The 21,430-nt window shown below is 50.4% G+C and overlaps 1 protein-coding gene across 1 annotated transcript in view; it reads left to right on the forward strand.

Annotated features, from left to right (window-relative positions):
- The first annotated feature begins 3,984 nt into the window (after positions 1 to 3,984).
- The window catches only part of GPM6A (glycoprotein M6A), a 169,819-nt gene continuing 152,373 nt past the window's right edge, over positions 3,985 to 21,430 (forward strand). The window contains exon 1 of the mRNA XM_090258405.1: positions 3,985 to 4,096. Coding sequence (XP_090114531.1) covers positions 4,093 to 4,096 — 4 coding nt within the window. The 5' untranslated portion in view covers positions 3,985 to 4,092. The remainder of the gene's footprint in view (positions 4,097 to 21,430) is intronic.

The raw sequence follows: 21,430 nt of genomic DNA on the forward strand, positions 1-21,430 counted from the left end.
TTTTAAACTAAAGTTTTATAAAGTTTAAACAGCCTTAAAGTATACGATTGGCCATGAAATACACATGGCATATACAACATATCAATTATTTAATAAATTAACTGCTAGTCTTCAGTCAACGCAATTTTTCACATGACTGAAGCCAGCAGACGAACAAGACATCCCTAATTCTGATGAGCTGATTCACCACTGCAGCCTGAAGCTGTCTTCACATAATTTAAGGATCAGTGGAGCGACAGGAAGGTAAGATTGATGAGGGGCGTGGGGAGCTTCCGACTGGCCTTCGACCTCGCTCCTGTGCTGTGACGTGGACCAGCCCGTGGTTCCCGCAGCTGCTGCGGTCGGTGCAAATAAGCAAGTCCGTCCACAGTGTTGACCCTGCTGCCGTCAAGTGTTGTTTCGGGAATGGTTTCTGTCTCCCTCTTAGCTCCCCAGTTTATTCTTTCGTCGCAATCTAACCTGCTTGTGGACCTCGCTGTTCCACCCAGTCCGCACTTAGCAGCGGCGCGTGACTGTCCACCAAGAGGGGACGCTCTATGGGTGGCAGCGAACAGCAGGGGAAAGAGCGCTGAGCTGGGACCCCAAGCAGGGGTGCTTCCAGGCACGGTGGGCCGACACACGGCCCCAGCCCCTCCCATGTTCTCCTTCTACTTCAAGCTGGTGGGTGACACGCCCTGTGCTTCCTTGTCCCCATGAAATGTCCCTGCACAGGTAAAGGGACTGTGTCAGCATAGCAGTGACCTTTGCATGTGTAACCAATCACCCCCCGTGGAGCGGCTTCAAAAGCGGTGATGGACTCTTTCCCGTTACTGGTGGGCTGGGTGGCTCTTTTCTCTCTGGGGTGTTGGTCAGAGTCCCCAGTGTGACTGGTCCCTTTCACGTGTCTGGAACCTTAGTGCTAACCATCGGCTGGGGCACCTCTTTCTGTCCCCATGCTGCCTGATGCCACATGGCCCCTCTCTCTGTCAGGACATCCGGGACTTTTCACCTGGACATCAAGGATCTCAGAGGACAAAGGCCAATGCTTTAGGGCCGGTCCCCACACTGCAGAACGCCGCTTCTGCTGCATTTACCGATCGGCAAGGCCAGCCCGGTTGAAGAGCAGGGGAGGTGAACGCCACCTCTTGGTATCAGGAGTGTCGTGGGCACGCAGGGTGGGGAGGAGGTGTTGAAACTCTCCTGAAGACAGGCCCATTATTTCTTCATGCTCCCCAGGTCAGCTTATCCCACTTTTCAGACATCATATCCGTCTTCCCTCAAGAAACGACTCTTCCTACCCTCAGTCCAGATCCCTAGCTGCAGCGTGAAGTAGGGGACCTGGGATGACGTTGTCACTCAGGTGCGTCAGTCACCTTGGCCATTGAACCCAGGAGTGAAGCTGTGCCCTGATCAAGGTGAAGCCTGCTTTGCTGGTCATCAGGGAAGAGACCCTCACTCTCCTCCACAGGGGACTTGAGGAGGAAGGGGTGCTGTTAGCTGCACCCCCAGACCTGTCACGTAACAGCCACCCAGGCAAGTGCAGGTGAAGTTCCTCTCGTACACATTATCTGAAGTCCGCCTTTCACACTTTTACTTTTATTATCTGTGATTGGTTAAGAGTATTTATGTGACTTTGAAAATGGTGTTGGTCATGCTTATTCATACTAGGCACGCAGGAGATGACTTACAGTGTGCTATGGAACCTAACACCCGTCACACCAGATGTCCCAAGTTTTGTCATTTCGTCATGCGGCGGGGGTGGGGAACAGCAGCAGCGGGCAGTGAGGCTCACCCCCAGGGCATCAGTTGTTAACGCCCAGGAAGGTCTGTGTTTGAAAGGCGGCATGTGGCCAGGAAGCAAGGAGTCCCTGGCCGGAGCCGTGAGACGTCAGGGCTCGCTAGGTCTGGCTGCTGGCCCATAACCCCTTTCGGGGGCGGTGGAGCTGGGCCTCCCGGTTCAAAAACAGGGAGAGCGGCTGGCAGATGGGGCGCGCTGTGGACAGCCTGGCGTGGCTAGAGCGGGGTGTGGAGAATGAGCAGAAAGGCGGGGGACATGGCTCGGAACCCGCAGGCCTGGCTGGAGCAGAGGCTGCCATCAGAAGTGTCTCCCCTCTCGTGGGTGTCGCTCCGTGTTGTCAGTGGGCTCAGAAGCGGAGGTGACCTTCACCCACATGCCTGCGTCCTGTGCGATTTATGATGGCCCTGGGAGAGACAGCGGTAGCTGGGGGAGAAGCACAGCAGGTGGAGGTTTAACCCAAGCGACAGCCACGTAGAACCCTTCAGGAGAATGAGCCCAGCCCAACACGCCCGGACCCCATGGGTGGGGGGGAATCTGTAGTGTACTTAAGGCATTTCCCGTGATGGACTGTGTGGGGGACAGAGTCGGAGCGCGGGCCCTGGAGCCCTTCTGCGTGGGTGTGACTCTCACCTTCCTGTTCATTCCCTGTGCAGTGTGGGCGCGTGAATTATTTCACTGGGGCTCAGTTTCTACATGTGTAAAGTGGGAATAACAGTAACTCCCTTACACATTTGCTGTGAGAATTACATGCGTTCATATAAAAAGCCCTTAGACCGATGCCTGGCAGTGAACTGCACTGAATTTATGTTATTATCGGTATTGAATATTTCAGAATCACGTCATTTTTAGACTAATAACATCTTGAAATAGATCCTCAGGAAGTAAGTGGTGAGCGGTCCCCGGTGATCCAGAAGCCGTGTTTATGAGTTAGTGTCCGGACCTCCGCTGCGGGTCCCTACTGAGCCCACGTGTGAGCGCGGCGCGTTGCTGCAACAGCGGGCTATGCGCGTCCCTTTCCAGAACGGTGACGCGTTTCTGAACGGTGTGTTGGAGCCTTTTACGTTTATTGCCTCCTTCCTTTCCCTTCCCACGAGAATAGCTTTCTATTCCCACTTAACTAAAATGCGTTTCCAGCAGCCCTCCGAGAGGCGCACCCCTTCCACTGCGTGAGGAGCAGCCGCGCCACGTTTCTGTGCCACTTGGGGGTGCGCTCTGCATCTATTCACGTATTTCCGCCCGACCGCGTCTTAGCTATTTTCCTGCTACGTCTCCTCCCTCACCTGGCAGTGCTCCTCGAGGTTAGTAACCGCGTCCACTTTATTTAATTCTTCACTTGCCCGTGGCATAGATTTGCGTACTTTTTAGGGTGTGCTGTGCACGGAAAGGAAGCGTGACACTTTGGGGACCGTCTGACTGAAATAGCTTCTCCAGTTTGAGTCCGGAAAGAACTAGGCCAGTAACCCGCTGGATTATATAATTATTTTTAGCTTGACGGAACCTTCCAGATCCCTTTTTCCAGATCCTTCACTTTACAAATTAGGAAACTGAGTCCCCGGGGCGCAATGGTAGAGCCGGGATCACAACGCATGTCTCCCACGACAAGCCCAGGGCGCTTTCAGCAGCGCCAGCCAGCGACTGACGCTTGCATGGAGGCAACAATTTTCCAAGTGACTTCTGCATATTATGGCGTGTGTGTGTGTGTGTGTGTGTGTGTGTGTGTGTGTCTTTTAGGACTTTATGCCTTGCCAGCTCACAGAAAATATGTTCACCACAGGAGAAGGAAGGGAGGCATGATCTGAATTGAGGGGAAAATTTTCCCTTCCTCTCGTCTGTGTTAACATTGTTAAGGCAGAAATGGCACACTTACGAGAAGATTTTAGGGAATGTGAGGTCGTCGTTCGGACCAGCCTGTTCCGGAGTGCTCTCGCCCTCGTCTCTGCGCTAAGGTTATCCTCTGGCCCCTGGGTCACTCATGGGGCGCTGAGGCTGTGCGTGCGCGCGCGTGTGTGGGTGTGTAAAGTGTTTGTAAAGCATTTAAGGCGGAGGCCTTTGCACGTGGCTAGCCTGAAAGTGGCAGGGGCAAGGTGGGGGCGACCGCGAAGGAGACCCGCGGAGAAGGGGGGCCAGGAGCCGGTAGCCAGTAGCCGGCGGAGGCAGGTGCGAGAGGGAGGGTGCGGGAACCCGGGCGGCTCTGCTGGGAGGGGCGAGGCTGTCACTAGCGGCTGTGCCAGGAGCCCGAGAGCCTCTTGGAGGACTTGGCCCGCGGAGCGCTGGGCCGCTTTCGCTGCCGTGCGAAGGACGTCGGACCTCCGGCCATGGGTGAGTGCGCAGGCGGCCCGGGACGCCCGGACTCGGCCTCCGAGGGGTTAGTGCGGAAAGGAAGTGGATGGACGTTGCTCAAGGAGCGCTTGCATCCCTCCCGCCTCCCCCTTCTGTGTCTGGGCTTGTCTTGGGAGTCCGCGGAGGGGACGCGGTGGCACCTGGAGGCGAGGGCCGCGGGAGGCGCGTCCCGGCGCTCAGGGCGGCGTGCGAGGGACAGGAGATCGGTCCCCGGGACTCGGACTCGGCGGCCCTGAGATGCGCGGGGCGCGGGGCGGGGGGCCGGGCGGGCTCGGGGCAGGCTGAGGCGGGGCACGCGAAGTGGGAACTTGGAACAATTTCCGATCGTCCGGGTTTGAGTGCCCGAGTGCGGGAGGGTGCGGCCGGCGAGAACGGGGGTGCGCTCCAGTCCCTGTCTCAAGTGCCACCTCTGCACAAAGGGCTTGAAGTCGCGCTCCAAGGCCCATTCGACTTCCCTGCAGCGGAGCTCCGAACCAGCTCAGGCCCCGGCGGCCCCGGCGGCACAGGGCGCGCAAGTCGGCTCCGCTGGAGTTTTACGCAGAGTCCACGGCTTGGGACCTGAGTGGCAGCAGCTTGCAGCAGTCCGGGGAATGTGGTGGGTGGGGGTGGGGGCTGGGTGCGAAGCAGTCAATCTGCTGGGAGCGCAGGGGGCGGGTCCCTGCGGGGTGAGGCTCGAGCAAGGGAAGCGGGAGACCTATCCTCGCAGACCTCGGTCTGGTTGGTTGGGGTGTCCCGTGGTGGGGGCAGAGCTGCCTCTCCTGGTTCCTGAGGAGCGACCCGCAGGCAGTGCGGTTGGCTACTTACTCAAGGCCGGTTGGCTGGTCTCTTCTTGTCCAAGTGCATCCGCGCCCCTCCCCCGGCCTCTCCCGTGTCCTCTGTGGTGAGGGATTTCTTCCAGCCGAGGAGACGGCTTTGGGATCCACGTGCTCAGGCTGAAACTCTTAAGTTCCCACAGGCTCAGGGGTTAGGCGGTGCTTTGACTGCTGATCGGTGGAGTTGTAGACACCGGCCAACTTGGAAGAAAGGGGAGAGAGGAAGCTGAGGGCATGTCTCCCTATGAATGTTAATTGTGGCCAGGACAGTCCTGACGGGAAAGAGTCTTAGAAAGACCCGCTTTTAGGGCCTTTGAATAAAACAGTGTTGCGAACACTCTCCAGAATGAACTGTCTTTAAAAGTTTTCTGAGACAAAAGGAATGTTTTCAAGTTAAAAAGAAACGATAAAACTTCCCCAAGTGTGGCAGAATGTGTTTCCATCTTGTCCTTCCTCTTTCTCCCTCCTTCCCTCCCTCCCTCCTTCTTGGCATAGAAACTCTGGTTGGAATAGCACTTGGCAGGGGAAGAGCTCTCCTAAATGGAAAGCCAAAATGATTGATAGCATGTAGTCTAGTCATTTACTCTGTTAAATGTGTTTAGATGATATTGGGATCCAACATAAAATGTCTAGAAAGAATGACCTTTTCTACCTTGTAACCTTAAGCCTGAGTGGATTCTCTGTCCAAAGGTAAGGTGCTCATGATTTTGAAGTTACTTATTTCTCTAGCTCGCATTTCCAAGCTATAGTAAAAACAGGTGGTCTTGGATTTTACTTCAATGCCCTTGGATACGTTTCGCATGATCCCAAGTACTTGGGAGGTGTTATTGTGGAGAGGAGCTGGGAGTCACCACCTGAACTCAGAATAGTCCCGGGCTTGGTTTCCAAGACGTTAAGGGGCCTCTTTCCTCTCTGTGATCTGACAGAGACCCAAGTAGCATCTCTTCCTGCTTCTGCCAGGAAGGGAAGACATATTGCTTTATTGTCACTGAGTCCACTAAAAACTCATGTTGGTGTCAGCTGGCTAGGAGGTGACCGTGGGTAGAGGAAGCAAGTGAGAAGCCAGGGGTCAGGAGAGCAGAGAAAGGACAGGGGTGCAGCAAAGGAGAGGGGGAGTCTGCCTGCGGAAGTAGGGAGAGCCGGCGAGCAGAGGGGCTGGGGGCAGAAAGTGGGGAGGAGATGTGTCCGGACACCAGAGAGAAAACACTTGTCGCCTGAGGTCATCTTTTTCCTCCTCTTTACATTTCCTCCTGAAAAACCCAAAAGTTCATGATGTAGAATTTGTTTTATTTGGTGGTAGTAGGGGGTAGGGGCTCAGCCTTGGAGGCCACGTCGCCGCCCTCAGGGGGACAAGCAGTGCCGGAGAGCACCCAGCCAGCCCGCAAGCCACCCCATCACGGCCCCTGACACGCACCCTTTACAGACAGGGAGGGGCGCTCCGAAACAGCGAGACAAACTCTGGAGTTGCGGAGGAATGAGAGGAGGAGTGGATTCATCACATACTCTGAATAATTGATAGTTATCATATCTATAATGCACGCGGCTAACCCTCCAAAGAAAGGAGCTATTTGCAAAATAGGCAAATTGAGATTTTGGCATCTCGCGCTTCTCCGCTTTCTTGTCTCTTCTTTCCTCCGCTTATCTAAGGATGCAGCACAGGCTCCCCTCCGGCCCCAAAGTTTGGTCTCCAGAAAAGATACCAGGAAATATTTCATATGCAAAAATGCAGGACTAATTCTTTGATAAGAGTTTACCTTTTAGCTGCGAGGTTTAGTTTCACATACAAGCTTTCTAACTGTGGTATTTCAGATCCTCATGTGGGATAGGTCAGGAACATGTTTCCCTTCCAACCACATCACTTACTGTTCTTGGCTTTATTTTTTTTAATGATGTTAAACATGATTTAGTTCCACAGATAGTATCAGGGAAAGTTTCAGGGAGGGGGTCCTTTTGAACCTGGTTTGGAGGGAAGTGGAGGATTTGGGGAGGGAAGAGGTGTTCTAGAGAGAATAATGGGCCCCTTCTCAAAGCAGGAACGTAGTGAATTTGGGGCGTAGTAAGCCATGGAGCTGGGTTCTCAGGACGGAACTTGATTCTGAAGAGCCTTCCAAAACAACCACTTAGAATTTACACAGTAGGAAATAGGGAGTCATGGAAGGTTATTGAGCAGGGAAGACCTCTAATGGAATTACTGTTTAAGGAGGATACACTGAGCAGCGTTTTTAAGACAAAGGATAAACTGGAGAAGACAGACAGTTGTCACAGAAATCCCGGATAATGTGCTGTGTGGTTGGCCCAGTCCCAGTGAAACCATGATAATCATGGAAATGGACAGAAAGAGGTCGATGAAAGATGTTTTTTTAAAAAACTAGGAAGTTAAGCAATTGAGCAATAAAGAGGAAAAAGAATAAGAGATATTCTTTGGAGATTTGAAATCTTGAGTATTGGGGAAATTGTGGGGCACTTGATAGACTATTTTGAGAGTTACTGGCCTTTCCTGAGAGGTAAATGCATATAATGAATCTTCTATTTGAAGGGGTGAGTAGAGCGGCTGCTGGCTGAGGAACAGGGAGAGAAAGGATAAACTCTTTGTAGGAAGAGGGGAACCAACTACACCGTACTGCCTCCAACTGGGACAGCAAAACGTGGTATCTTTAACCTTCTAGGAGTCTATAGGTTTTGACAAGAGAGGAAAATCAGGCAGAAATATTTTGCTGTCATTCAATTTTAGTAAAAATTCATTTAGTTAAGGGTCTGTAAAATTGTTTGCTAACTTAGGCCAAGAATAACGAGACATGTCTTGACCTCATACTTTTTCCAGGAAAAAACATGACCCCCAGAGGCAGTTACAGATTTGAAGCAGGAGCAGATGACAATCCCTTATGCCTTTGGGTGGGTCCTGTGAATTTCAGAGATCTTGTTTCCTCTTCTGTTTGATGAGGGGGTTGGACAAGATTCTATAAATTTATGTAGCTCAGGTCTTGTTTCAGTAACAATTAGAGGAAAAAACATGTAAGAGAGATAAGGCTGCATTATTTTCATTAAGCCAACCAAGAACATTTTAGTGATGTTAGACTTCTAGCATGTGGCATGCATGTTCAAGGAGAAGGACTGGAGGGAGCCAATAAAATTATCTTATTTCTAAAAGAATTGTCTTATAAGCATGCTTCACAAAATAGACATCTTCAGGTTTATAACTGAAAAGTTGACCTAAGTTTCCTGAAACACATATGATAAAAGACTGCACCTTTAATTAGAAATATGAAGAAATCTAGACAGCCACACTAAAATTTCACAGCAAAACATTCGGGTGTGGAAATCCATGCCTGGGTGGAAATGTGTTAGTGGAATGCTGGGAAAACTCTACACAAAATAATGTTAAAGACGATTGGCTGACCTTTCTCGTTTAAATCAAATCTGAAGTTTCGAAGGCTCTTTTCAATGACTGGTTATTTCCTTGGAATTGGGTTTGTGTCCTGAAGCGCAGTGTAGGTCAGTGAGCATAAATCCTTCATTCACTATTCTTCTGTCACAGCGCACCCCATGCTTCATAGCGGGCTGTTGAGACGCTGGCTTTATTGTCAAGCATCTGTTTGTTGTACAAAATACACAATTTGAATTGGTATAGTGTCAACTAAAAGTAAGTTTGGGGTTAACTGTGCTTTTTTGGAAGATATGTTTCTAAATTGAATATGTAAGATTCAGTTTAACAAAACTTGAAATGTACTTCTCATTCTATTATTTTTAACTGGAAAAGGCCAGAGCTGCCATTTTTGTCTACAAAAATATAGGTCTTTCTCCTAGACAAGTGAAAAACAGAAAAGTTGGGTAGATGATCTGGGTTTAAACTCAAGGACAGAACAGTGTCAACCTAGAAACTCAGAGGCCTTTAAAAGAATTCGTTTGTGACTGTTTCAACCTCACTGATTTGAGGTCATTCTCTTTTCAACTGTTTGACAAGAGATGAGGAAATCGGGATCACGGGAAGCTCTAAACTCTCTGCATACTCCTCAGGATGGTGCAAAGAAAACCGCATGTGCCCGAGAAGCAAGGGCTGACCCACGTAACCAATATAACCAGAATGGCGCCTGAGGTGCCCAGAAAGTAACATGGCATGTAGTTAAAACAAGTGTGTCCTTAGTTTGTTCAGGGAACCTGTCAGAATAGTCACTGCTTCCTGTACAGTGTGTAAGACATGCAGAAGGCACATAATAGCATAATAAATGTCTCTGGCTCTTCCTATAAAACTTCTTGTTCTAGAAACTCTTGAGTTTGTTGTTCTAATTAGAATAACTTAGAAAATAAGTTAAACACTAAGTCCTGGGCCCCAGCACTGAGATTCGGGTTCAGAGAGTACGGGCCTGAGAGGGGGCCTGCACTTCTAACACGCAACCCAGCCAGAGTCAGGCGGGACGGGGGGACGCCTTCAGGAGCGCCCGCCCCCAGTGCCACCCTGCGTCGCCGCTAGCTGAGCGCCCCTGTGGCTGCTCTCCTGTCCTTGTCTGGCTGCCCCGTGGCCTTTGATTTCTAACCCAGTTCCCAGCTCTAAAAGACGTCCCGGAGAGCTCCATCCTGGGCGTGCTGTTGCGTCTCACTGTTAGGTCCCACTCTCCCATCGATGGCGTCTCTTCCGCTCACCCGTCCCTCCAGTTGACGGGCTGTTCTCCAGCGTTTCCTGAGACTCTTCCCTGAAAAGTTCTAATGACGGGCAGCCGCGTGGTGTCTGTCTGGTCTCAGCCATTGCACGTAACCCCCAAATCGGCGTCGCTGTGCTCAGCGTCAGCGGGCTCCACCCAGCCGGACCTGTCACCCTTCAGCCTCAGCATGTTCCAAACCGAATCCGCCCCTCCCAGGACTGGCTGGTTCCCTCTCCCGGCTTTCTGTAACACCCACGTGGTTTGTCACCCATGAGGACAGCACTGTCGCTCAGTCCTTCACCCTCCCGCCCAGACTTCCAGGGTCTTTCCTCTTCCAGCCTCCACCCGAGTCATGGCCGTGTGGCGGTCAGCACAGCTTGGATCCCGCCCTTTCCCTCCTCTAGCTTGATGTCCTGCTGCCCATCCTCTCGGCTGTTTATACCCGAACCAACGCAAAACAAGGCCAACAACGAACCCACACGTTGGTCTCATCTGCTGACCGTTTCCTCCCGCCAGCGATACGATCGTGCCCTTTCTATTTCTCTGTGGAAACGCACACCTCTGGCTGAGCCTTTATCAGCTTGGCTTAAATATATTTTCTGCGTGAAAATTCCCGTGATTTGACCAGCTTAGTGTTCTCCAAAGCATGGGGTATGTCCTAGTGAAGTGCAAAGTATGTTTATGTGTTCCACGAACACACGTGTAGTACTTAGTGCGTGCCATGTGCTGTCCGAAGGGCTTTGAGAGCACTTGCCGAGTTGACTACACGCAGATAATGAAGTGGGAGGCTGAGGGAGGCTTCCGCATTCCTGTCTCAGATTTTCTGTTAAATAGTGCAAAGAGGACAAAAATTCACGACTCGGGTGTCCTAACTGTATGAAAGGTGTGACCAGATTAGCCATTATTCTCAGTTTTCACATTCTTTCCCGTCTAAAGAAAGATTCACAAATAAGAAGACGATTTTGTTTGTTAGTCACCGCATATATGAGAAAGGAAATTCATGGTGACAAGTCTCTAGGGAGGAAAAAGCCAGAGCAGCTATTAATGTAAGTGCACAATTTAGAAGTAATTGGTTTCTTACTAGAGATGAAGTAGCGGCTACTAGGAAAATTAGTGTTATTAATTAGTTTCATTCATTTCACAGCAATTACCTTAATGGACGTTCGTTTACATAACATGATGAATAGGTCCTGGTTTACAGAAGCTGAGATGTAAAGGGATACTCATTCCACAAGAAGCAAAAACAAGATTTAAATAGCAGTGAAAACTCATGCGTTGTATTGCATCATGTGAAAATCATTGTCATGACAGGATCGGTGTCATGACAGCAGTTTCGTGGTAAATGAGGACTATGTGTCGTAGGCTTGACATTTTCCCGGAGAGTAGATCGTAAGTCTTCCCACCGTAAAAGAAATGAATGGGGAACTATGGGAGATGCCGGTTGTGTTAACTTAACTGTATCATTTAAAAATATGCACATATAGCATATAATCATGTCACATACTTTAAGTATATACAGTTTTATTTGTCACTTACAGCTCAATAAAGCTGAAAAGATTTAAGAAACTAAAAACCTAAATTAAAAATTGATTTTAATATCAATTTAACTGAAGAAGTATTTCTTAAGTGTCAGTCCCATGCCCACCCTTCTAGTTTTTGGTACGAAAAGGTGTTAATTGGAAGTATAAAACTCACACACAGAAAACTACTTGATGCTCTTCTAAGATTTGATCATGGAGCTCTAGAGCAGACGAGAAGATGGCCAAAACCACTGGTCCAGGATGGAAGAGCTCCGTGGACGCCCGGTCATCAGGGGGGGTTTCCTGCATGAGGAACCGCGTGTGCCTTTGTTGGGCACAGAGGTGGCCCCAGAAGAGCCGGGGCACCGCCATGGAGGTGCGGGCACATGCTCAGGGCCTGGTCTGAGGAGCTTCCCCTCCGTGACCTCTGTCTTCCACTCTCATGGCCTCTGGATGGGGGATGGGCTGGGAGGGCCCCTCCCCCCCAAGCGTGCCTCTTTGATGTTCCGCCTGCCTGTGGATTCCGCTTCCCCGCTGACCTCTGCAGTGGGCTCACTTCCTGCTCACTCACTGCCTTTTATTCACAGAACACTGTCAGCGCGTGCGTCCCCAAGACCTTGCCAACGTTTTCAGCCCGCGTGGCAGCCCTTCCCGCCTCGGTCACTGCCACCTCCCCTACGCCCCCTTGCCCTTGGCTTTTGTAACTAGCTCACCTCTGGGTGCTGCCATTCCATGGGATTTTAGGAGTATGTTGTTTTCTGTACCTCTTAGTCCCCTTCCCCTTTTCCTCTGGGTATGTAAATTGGAACCACTCATACTCACCCCGCCAATAACATGGCAGGACCCAGGGGGCATGGGTCCCGTGTGTCACACATACGCCAAGGGTTCTGATCGTAGAACAAAGTGTGAATGGTGCCCTGGTGGTGAGCAGACGTGGGCTCCGCTAGTTACAGCATCGTGTCCTTCAGTCCCCTTGCTGTTACCAACTCTGCCTTCTCCCTGTGCTCATGGAGCCCTGAGGACGTGTCCTGCCTGCCTGCCTCCTCCTCCAGCCCACCATGACTTCTCTTCTATCCAGTCATGGCCCCTGGTTACAACCACGCTTTGCAGATATTCTTGATCCCCTCGGCCTTTTGTCCCCGAGAGCCTGGATTACTTCTGGGAGAAAGGCTGAGTGTGAGGCCTGAGAAAATGGCTCTCTGAGGTGACCTCAGAGCTGTAGCACTTCAGAGAGGGAGCGATAGGGAACTTAGCAGGTTTCGTTACACATGCGGGTGAAAGGAAGGAACTAACAGAGATAATGAGAACAAAACTCCCCTTTTTATCTTTTAGAATGCCAACCAGCCCAAGCTGGCATTCTGCACAAAGAGAGGAAGGAGCCGTCCCGAACAAGCCCAGAGAAACTGAAACTGCTCTCCATTCAGGCCGAGTCGCTGTTTGCTCTCCACAGCCGGGTCCTTCTGTTTTCTTTGTCGCTGGCTTTCTTCTCCGGTCCCGAGGCTGTAGCTCATTGTTCGCTTGCTGGCTGTTTAGTATGGAAAAGGCATCCAGCCTTTGATGGTTGGCAGTCAGCGGAGGGGAGTGAGGAGCCAGCCCCTCTGGGTCCCCCGGCTGGTCCCTCCGCTGTCAGGCCGCTGGCTGCTCTTGGCTGTCCCCTCTGCTGTCCGTGAAGTTGAAGGAATCTGCCTGCTTTGTTTGTTGTTTGCCTGTTCTTATTACCCTTGCCAAAGCTTTTTTCCTGCCTCTTTAGAGCCATGACAGGTCAGATTTCAGTGTTGATCACAGCATCTTGGGAAGAAAAGCTCAGGACCCCAGGGGCCATGTCCCCCTGGGCAACTGCCGTGGACAAGGGACCCACGGCAACGCGCCCTGCTCGCCGTCTCTCGGGCACCTCGCGCCCTTTCTCTGCTCTTTGACTCTCTGTCTGCAGAGAAGTTTGCTCTCCTAGGGAAGGTGAATACATTCTTCCAGCGAAGAACAGCTTCATGGAGTTAATTAAGCATTCCCTTCTCATGTTCATTTCTGAACTAAGCTAGAAATTATTTGCACTCCTTTCTTTTTCTTCAAGTTTTTATAATTAGGCTTTCAATGGACTCAACCTTTTAACTTAAAAATGATTACTGGGTGCCATTGCTCAGGTCCCAAAGCTAAACACAGCCAGTGACAATAAGGAGAGGTGTAATGAAGTTGCTGTAAACGCAGCATGACAAATACTTAAGTTTGTTTCCACCTGGTAATTATACTCAGGACCAAAGGTGAGTTCAGGCAGCAGTCAATACCGTGAACGACAGGTGAGCAGCTTGTCCAATTCACAGAGCAAGGAGCAGATAACTATGTTAGCATTACTATCACTACCAGTAGTTATCACAAGTAGAATACAGCCGTGTACTGCATGGTCTGTGTTGGGGATTAAGTAATTGACCCTTCCTGGTGATGTTCAGTAGCCCTGACTAGGTAAGACTCCTTTTCTACCCCGTCCCTCCCTGTGGACTTCCGGTGTGGCTCCAGATCTGGAAGGCCAACTAAAATCTCAGAGTCCCTCAACTTAAGGTTAGAAGGATTGATGCGTGCTTCGGTTACGGTTTAGAAGCAGACTGCTGAACTTGAGAACAGAGTAACTGACTCAGTTGATGTGATGACTTTTGCTTTTCCCATAGCATCTGGAAAAGTTGTGTTTAAATGACCTCCGAGGCAGCATCGTGATTGCATAGTCAATAGTATGGATTGGTGGCTGTATGCAAACTGGACCGTTAGTTCATGGAACTGAAATAGCATTGAGGCGGCTGTAACATTTGTAAAGTTACACCTCACGAAACTAACGTTCGCTTTTACAAGGGGGTGGCAGTTGTTCCTTGGTGGAAACTAAATTTTTTCTCAAACACTGGGTTCTGATCAAACGAGTATTTATTTTAACTCAGGGAAGGCTAAGCTTTGCCTGAAATGGAAGGACAAATTCACTGGAAGCCACTGTAAAATATTTATTGGGTTTTTTTTTTTTTTTTTTTTTTTTTGCCTATACGGGTTCCAGATTTTCAATGTGCATTTTTGCCTTCAGTGGATAGTTTGAGACTTTACATGGACCATCATGAAACAGAGAAAACACTGGCCTAAGATGCACCTTTGCAATGATCGAATGAATGTAGCTTTAGCTCCATGGCTGGCTGTGGTTTCAACAGTTAGTGTGGGTCAGAATCCCTTAGAGAGCTCTGAAGACTCGTGACGTTTGGCCCGGCCATAGCAAGACAGTTTCAGTTGCTTCCAAGGGTAGTCCACACACCAGCCTTTTAAAGGATCTCAGGACGTGATTCCAGTACGTAGCCAAGAATGAGAGCATCCGAATGGCACGCTAAGGTCCTTTTCCGGAAGTTATTCACTTCTTCAGGATAGACTAATTGCTTTATAAAACAGTGCCTCCCTCTCAGCGGCTCACACGATGTGATTTATTTCCCCCGTAAGTGGCAGGCCAGGGTGAGAGTGGGGAGGAGGTGCCAAGGCTCGTGGGGACGAGACCGACCCCTTTTCTCTACTGGTCCCCCAAAGGCCTCAAGGTTTCCCACGTGGTAAATGAGGGGAGAGAGAACGAGGAGGAACATGGAAGGCTTTCCTGTCCAGCCCCGACCTGGCAGGTGTGCTGACATCCATGTTACGCTGGCCGCATTCAGAGCTGAGTTCTTCCTGTGAGTTCCAGGACATCTGAAACTCCAGCCTGAGACTGAAAAGAAGCCGGCGTGGGGACCCGTGACAACCTCTGCCCCGGTCCCTTCATCCGACGCTTGTTTTGATGAAAACAAGCACAGAAATACCCCAAAAGTTAACGGTAAATGATAGAACATCAGAAATCCCTTAAACTTTTGTTTACTGTCTTGGAAAACCAAGACAGTAAATATTTATTTTTCCATGGCCGTAAAGTTTGGATTAGAGACTTTTGAAGCTGAGAGGGCAGAAGCCTGGGATCGGTGTAGAGAGGTTACCCCCTGTGCTTGGGGAGGGAGAGCGTTGCACAGCCGTGGTGAGGGATTCCAAAAGGCTGTGAGGGGCCTGGGGTCACAGTGCTGCCCCGTTTGATTATCAAAGGTCACCTCTTACGAAGGACCTCCAACCCCTGCTTTTACGTTGGTGTTTGCGTCAGTACAGCGCACAGATGCTCAGCCTGGAGTGCGCGCTTGGCAGCCGGTAGCTGGTCATCTCGCGGTCAGGCTGCTCACGCGGGGAAGAGGGACTGAGGTCCCCAGCTTTCTGCATGACGATTACATTGCACAGACCTGAGCTTTGAATCCCAAGGCCTTTCTGTGGGGCTGCTATTTGAAATGGGTTAATTTATTGCTATTTTCAGGACTCGGGAAGAATTCACGTATTTCCATTCGTGAGGAATGTCTAAGTTCTAATAGGTATGGAGAGAAGGTTGGATTTCCGTTGCTCTGGCTGTTGGATCGTTTTCTCACTAACCAAAAACTGACCAAGGGCCCCCTGTGTACCTACTATGGCGCCAGGCACTTTGCCAGGCGCTGGCCGTGTCAATGACGAAGACAAACTTGGTGAGTGATGGCAGATACCCATCAACTGACGGGGGAGGAAAGCGTGGAGAACTACGAGTCCGGCCTCGGTACCTGCCAGGACGCAGTCAGTGAATAACCCTCGTTCCTCATTCGGGTGGGGCTTTCGGACGAATGCTCCAGCAGGTGGAACTCGGAAGTGATCTCTCTAACTTCTGAGAGACCCTGGAGAACAGGGCTTTAGCTGGTCTCTCGTTAGCACTTCGGCTCTGAGCCGGACAGAGGCACCCAGCGCACTGGCGCGGAGCAGCGGCCGCCTCTCAGGCCCTGCGCGCTGACGCGGGCCTCCGACCCCTCCACCCCCCCCACCCCCGTGCGTGGCCCCCGAGGAGCAGCGCGCCCCAGGAACCGGCTGCTGAGCCCCAGGACGGGTGAAGGCTGCCAGCGGAGATGGGAGAGGCTGGGGGGCGCAGCGCGGTTCAGATGGTGCGGTGCGTAAATAAAGGAAGATGGACGGCGGCGGCGTCTGGAGGAAACATGGCGCATGGCCGCGGGCCCCCGTGGGGAAGGGTCCGTTTTATCCTAGAAGCAGCACGGAGCCGTTGGGGGATTTTAAACAGAGAACTGACATCGTCGCGTTGCTTTTTAAATGTCACCCAGGAAGCACCATGCGGGTGGATCTGAAAGGGACAGAGGAGTCCAGGTCCGCTGAGCAGGCTGCTTCCATGACGCGGAGCGAACAGGAGGCCTGGCAGCCTGAGCGCACAGGTGGGGAGACACTTGCTCCTCTGTCCTCCGTCTTCCAAGCCCCTGAGTCCTTTCACTGCTCAGCGGCTCCGCCAGGGGGTGGACCGAGGAGCGGAACCAGATCCGTCCCATGGTCATTCACAGCCTCTGTTCTGGAGAAGCCTTGGCAATTCTTTTAATTGCAATTAATGGTCACAGGGTGGTTTGGCATGAAAAGAAAATTTCATTTATTCATCCGGTTCCAGGATCTCATTAGCATGTATGATTGAGTTGGAAGTGATTTTAATTATTTAGTTGACCCTTTTAATTACCTCACTTTGCCTGGAACGGTTTGTGAGCTTTCCGTGCGTTTTTCATGTGATCACATCAAAGGAGTGACAGCTTCAGTAAGATGAGCCCCACCGAAGACCGACACCCGCCGCAAACCACGTCTTTAAGTTCTGTGGAGCTCACCTTGAAGTTAGGTGAAAAGCTACATCCTTTCTGGGATCATGCTGTATTTTTGAGAGTAAACGCCTCGTTGCGTAAACTTGGTTGCAGCTCCTTGCCTGTGTCCGGAAGGCCTGGGGCGGACATTTAGTGCCGAAAGGCTCAGTCGCCATAATATCATCTCATCCCGGCCTGACTTTGGAAATTGTTGTAGCTACAAAGTTAAGTCTCTTATGTAGCCACCCGGTCCATGTTTTACCGTCTCTTCGAGTTGGGTGGGGACTGGTATGCATGCACTCTGTTTCCATGGACACAGCCTTGCATGTCAGCAGTCGGAAATGACAGTTACGGGACATCTGTTCCTTCCACTGACAGTGAGTGCCCACTCACGTGCCCAGCTCTGTGGATTGCCATGTGGCCCCAAAGATGATAATATCTAATGATTATAGAGCCAACTGCTCATGGTAACTATTCACAGACACATCTGCCATCACAGCATAGAGAAGGGAGTGACTAATTTCCTCTATCTGGAAGGAAACTTTGGATAAGAGTTCGAAGAATGGAAAGAAGTATGTGGAGCCACAAAAAATAAGAACAAGCCAAGTGGAAGTATCAGTGCGTGCAGAAAAAGCCCAGAGACAAAGAAGATGGGACTGTCCTGTATTTTTATTTTCCCTGAATTATCAAGAAGCATAGTATCTAAGTTTTAGGTTATGATCTATATACATAGCTCCGTGAGCAGTAAGAGCTGCAAATTGTCTTTAGAGACCCCAGCGCAGGCCATTTGTTTTATGGTGTGGAACCTGGGGCTCAGGAAGGCAAAGGGACCTGCCCGAGGTAGGGGGTGTGGCAGGTCAGGGCCAGACAAGATCCGTAGCAGCCCTAGCTGAGGTCCCCAGTGCACCTACCAGAAGCCTCCTTGCTCTGATCTTGAAGCCCTTATTTTCTGTGTCTTTTTTGTGCATCCTTGGGCAAGGCTCTGAAATTTTAGGCTCCCCTCTTGTGAAAACAGGGAAGTTGTCAGGGATAAGGGAGCCACAGTTTGGTTGGAGATGCTCAGCATCTGTCCTCGCTCAGGCCTGTCCACAGGGCTGTGTCCTGCGAGTCCAGAGGGGTGACTGTGGGCCACCCGGGATCGTTTTAGCCCCACAGCCCAAGATACGGCTCTTTGGAGAAATGCTACCCGGTTCCACTTTTCTCTCTGTGGACAAAATGCTATGAAGGAAATAAAACTACAGTGTGAGCAAGGTTTTGAGTCTGACCTCGGAGTCCCAGTGGAATTTCTAACAGATAAAGGAGGCTGTGAAGAAACGTCTACACTTGTCTTTCCAATGAGCAAAGAGAATAGCAGAGGGGTCTGTCCTACCCAGGGGCTTCCGTGTCCACAGCTGCCAGCCCAGCAGCTGCAGGGGTTTTATTGAGGATGTCACTGATGTTTTTTGTAGACCCTATAAACATACCAATTCTGCTGTCTTAAATTACAGAAGATTCTGGGGAGACGTTTTCCCACCTCTGCTGGCCCAAGCAGTTTATATCACAGATCCATCTTCCACAGATCCCATGTCACTTTCTAAAATATGTAAACAGTTTTTTCAAGTATATTTTATTGATTATATTGTTACAATAGTTCCAATTTTTCCCCCTTTGCTCCCCTCTGCCCAGCACCACCCCTCCTCTTATAAACAGTTTTTGAAACAAAGATTTCAAAGAAAATTTTAAGAGGTCATTGATAAGGTAATACAGTTCACAAGTGAATGTATATTTAAGATCAATTTTTAAATTTCAGGTTCAAGATTTTCATTGTTGTTACCATCGATGAGTCTTGTTAGAAATAATCCCTGGCACGAATTTAACAATCATCAAAGATTTTGCATTTTAATGCAAATAAAATCATTTCTGAGCAGAATAGCTGTCCATTTTATGATTTTTACTAAGATGCACTAGAGTACTGTATTGCGTTGAAATATACTTCCAGCACAAGAGAATTTAGAACAGTTCTGGTGCCGTGAGGAGCTGCATCTGATACAAGCCTCAGAGCACTTGGCTGGTACAGCCCTGAGAGCTGACGTTCTCTGAATGAAGGGACCAGGAAGGCAGCGCGTGGGAGGCATCCTGATGAGGGGGGCGGGGCCCGCTGAATGGTCACCCCCCACCCCGAGAATTCAGGTCAGTTGCGCTGCATGTGACTCTCGCCTGACTGTGACATTCATCAAGTGGGGGGCAGGGTACTCAGCTGCCGCCCTGGGCAGTGGAAGTGACCGTCCCCACCTCCTAAGTTCCGGAAGCGGCAGCTCTCCCAAGATGTCATCTCTCTCTCTCTGTTGCCCCCTGAAACCTGAAGGCTAGAAACGAAGTCAGTTGTAGCTTTTCCTCACTGCTGATGGCAACACCCTTTCTAGCCTACTTTCATTTTCTGGAAAAATACATTAAGTACTTTATTTCACAAACGTTCCTTTCTTTCTTTTTTTTTTTAATGTATTGATTTTCAGGGAGAGGGAGAGAGAGATTTGTGGTCCCGATTACTCACATATTTGTCGGTTGCTTATCGTATGTGTCCTGACCAGGAATCGAACCTGCAGCCTTGATGTATCAGGATGATGCTCCAACCAACGGAGCTCTCTGGCCAGGGCCCCAAACACTTTGCTTTTAAATAGAGGAATTAATCTGAGACTTCAAGGCCGCTCTTTTTCCTTGCAGGCCCTCTTCTCTGTTCAGCTCTCTCATTGGGCCAGTCCTGCTCAGGGACTGCAGGAGCGGTGGGGAGAAGTATAAAGGCAGAGAGGGGACAGACTTGGGGACAGGAACGGCGGGGTGTCGTTCTTTAGGAAAGTGTTTGGCCCTCGGTTTTCTACGGAAGAGTGGAGTGTTTTAAAAATCTGTTTGCACGTTCCTTTAGGCATGTCAGGCCCCTGGTTTAATTCCTTGGTTGACTCCAGCGTTGCACACAAATATGGCTCAGAGGAGAGGCTTGCCTAGGTTTGGCTGAGTGGTAACCTCGGGCTCCTTTAAACAACCCTGAGTGTTTATAGCCGATCAACACAAAGTGTATCCGCTGCCTCCAAAGCCGGGGTCACGGGGCCGACAGCCAGGTGGGCGGCGCAGTCTGCAGTTCGGGTCCCAGTTGCTGAGGTGTTAGGACCACAGACGACCCCAACGTGCTGTGTGTCACACAGCTGAGCGGAAGGGAGGGGACCTGGCTGCCTGCCTGCGGACCGCTCCAGCACGGTCCGCCCCCACACATTCCTGCCTGAGGCCGTGAGGGTTTGCAGCTTCCCTGCCTTGCCCGGAGGGTCCCTGCTGGGGTCCGGCAGGACGTGGCCGCAGGTGCGTGTGGCTGTACCTCTTCACCCTGCAGCTTGAGCTCCTCAACTGTGATGCCCAGTGAGCACCGTGGGCCCCACGTGCAGGAGGCTCAGTCTTCCCGGCAGCTTACACGTTCGCGTAGAAAGGGCGACACAGGGCATAAAACCATGCTGTTCTTCCAGGTGCCCTTCCTGCCTTGTAGTGCGGCCCCTTATTCGGCCCAGGGGGGTTTCCTGGGGCTTTGAAGATGCGGCCTTCCTGGCCTCCTTCCTCCTCCTCCTCGGTTTCACCTGCAGGGGTATAAGCTCAGGACGGCAGACTGACCCTGTAGGTCTCGTTTGAGTAAGGAATACGCTTCGAATGAATCTGTTTTTCCTTTTCAAGAGGAGGAGCACCATGCCCACCCCTCTGCTTTGCATCCTTCACAGCTGCCTCGTTCGTAAACATTCGTCAGTGGATACACACACACGCGCGCGCGCACACACACACACACACACAAGCAAACCAAGAGCCACGTTACTGCATCTGCTATTACTGGGCGCCAGTACTTCCCCCCCGTTTCCCTGCTTTCTTCGTACAGAGCGTTCCCACTGAGGTCCTTCATCCCTCTTCTCTGAAAACCGCGGAGCATCAGGGCCACGCGGCCTGAGTTCACTGTGGCGAGGATGTGACCTTCCACCTTCCGCTTCCTTCCCCGTCAGAAAGCACAAGTCTGGTGTGTTTTTGTAAAAGCCAAAAAAGCAGACTTCCGGTGCAAACAAACTTATTTATCGAGAGGTGGCAGAGTGCACAGGCAAATTAATTTATTTTCCAGAGAATTTGCCAAATGTTTTTGGTAGGAAAAGTTTGCTTTGATGTAGAAGATCAAAAAAAAAAGAGGAGAAAGGGAGGACCCAGTGGAAAATTTCAGTGGGACTGTGTTTTAAAGAACAATAATATTAATACCTGAAAGCTACTGCTGAATCAGCCTTGAAAATAAAAAGAATTTAATAGCTTTATTTTTCATTTCATGCTGAATGGTTGCTCATCTTCAGCAAAATCATTGTGTGCTATTCCGTGGTTACTTATTTTAAAAATTAATAGACTTTTCAAGAGCAGTTTTAGATTTACAGGAAAACTGAGCACAAAGTACAGAGTCTCTACTTATCCCCTCGTCGCAACACACAGTTTCTGGTGTTAACATTTTGTGTCAGTGTCTTACGCTGGTTGCAGTCGATGAGTCCTGTGGGCACATCATTATTAACTAAAGCCCGTGCGTTCTCTGTGCTGTCTGTTCTGTGGGCCTTGTCAACGGTGTGGCCAGGATCTTCTAGTACAACACCGTACGGGGTAGTTTCACAGGATAGAAGCCCCCTGTGCTCCCCCTGTCCGT

This window comes from Furipterus horrens, unplaced genomic scaffold (genome assembly GCF_987537825.1).
Source record: "Furipterus horrens unplaced genomic scaffold, mFurHor1.1.pri manual_scaffold_12, whole genome shotgun sequence".
In the NCBI taxonomy this organism is placed as follows: Eukaryota; Metazoa; Chordata; class Mammalia; order Chiroptera; family Furipteridae; genus Furipterus; species Furipterus horrens.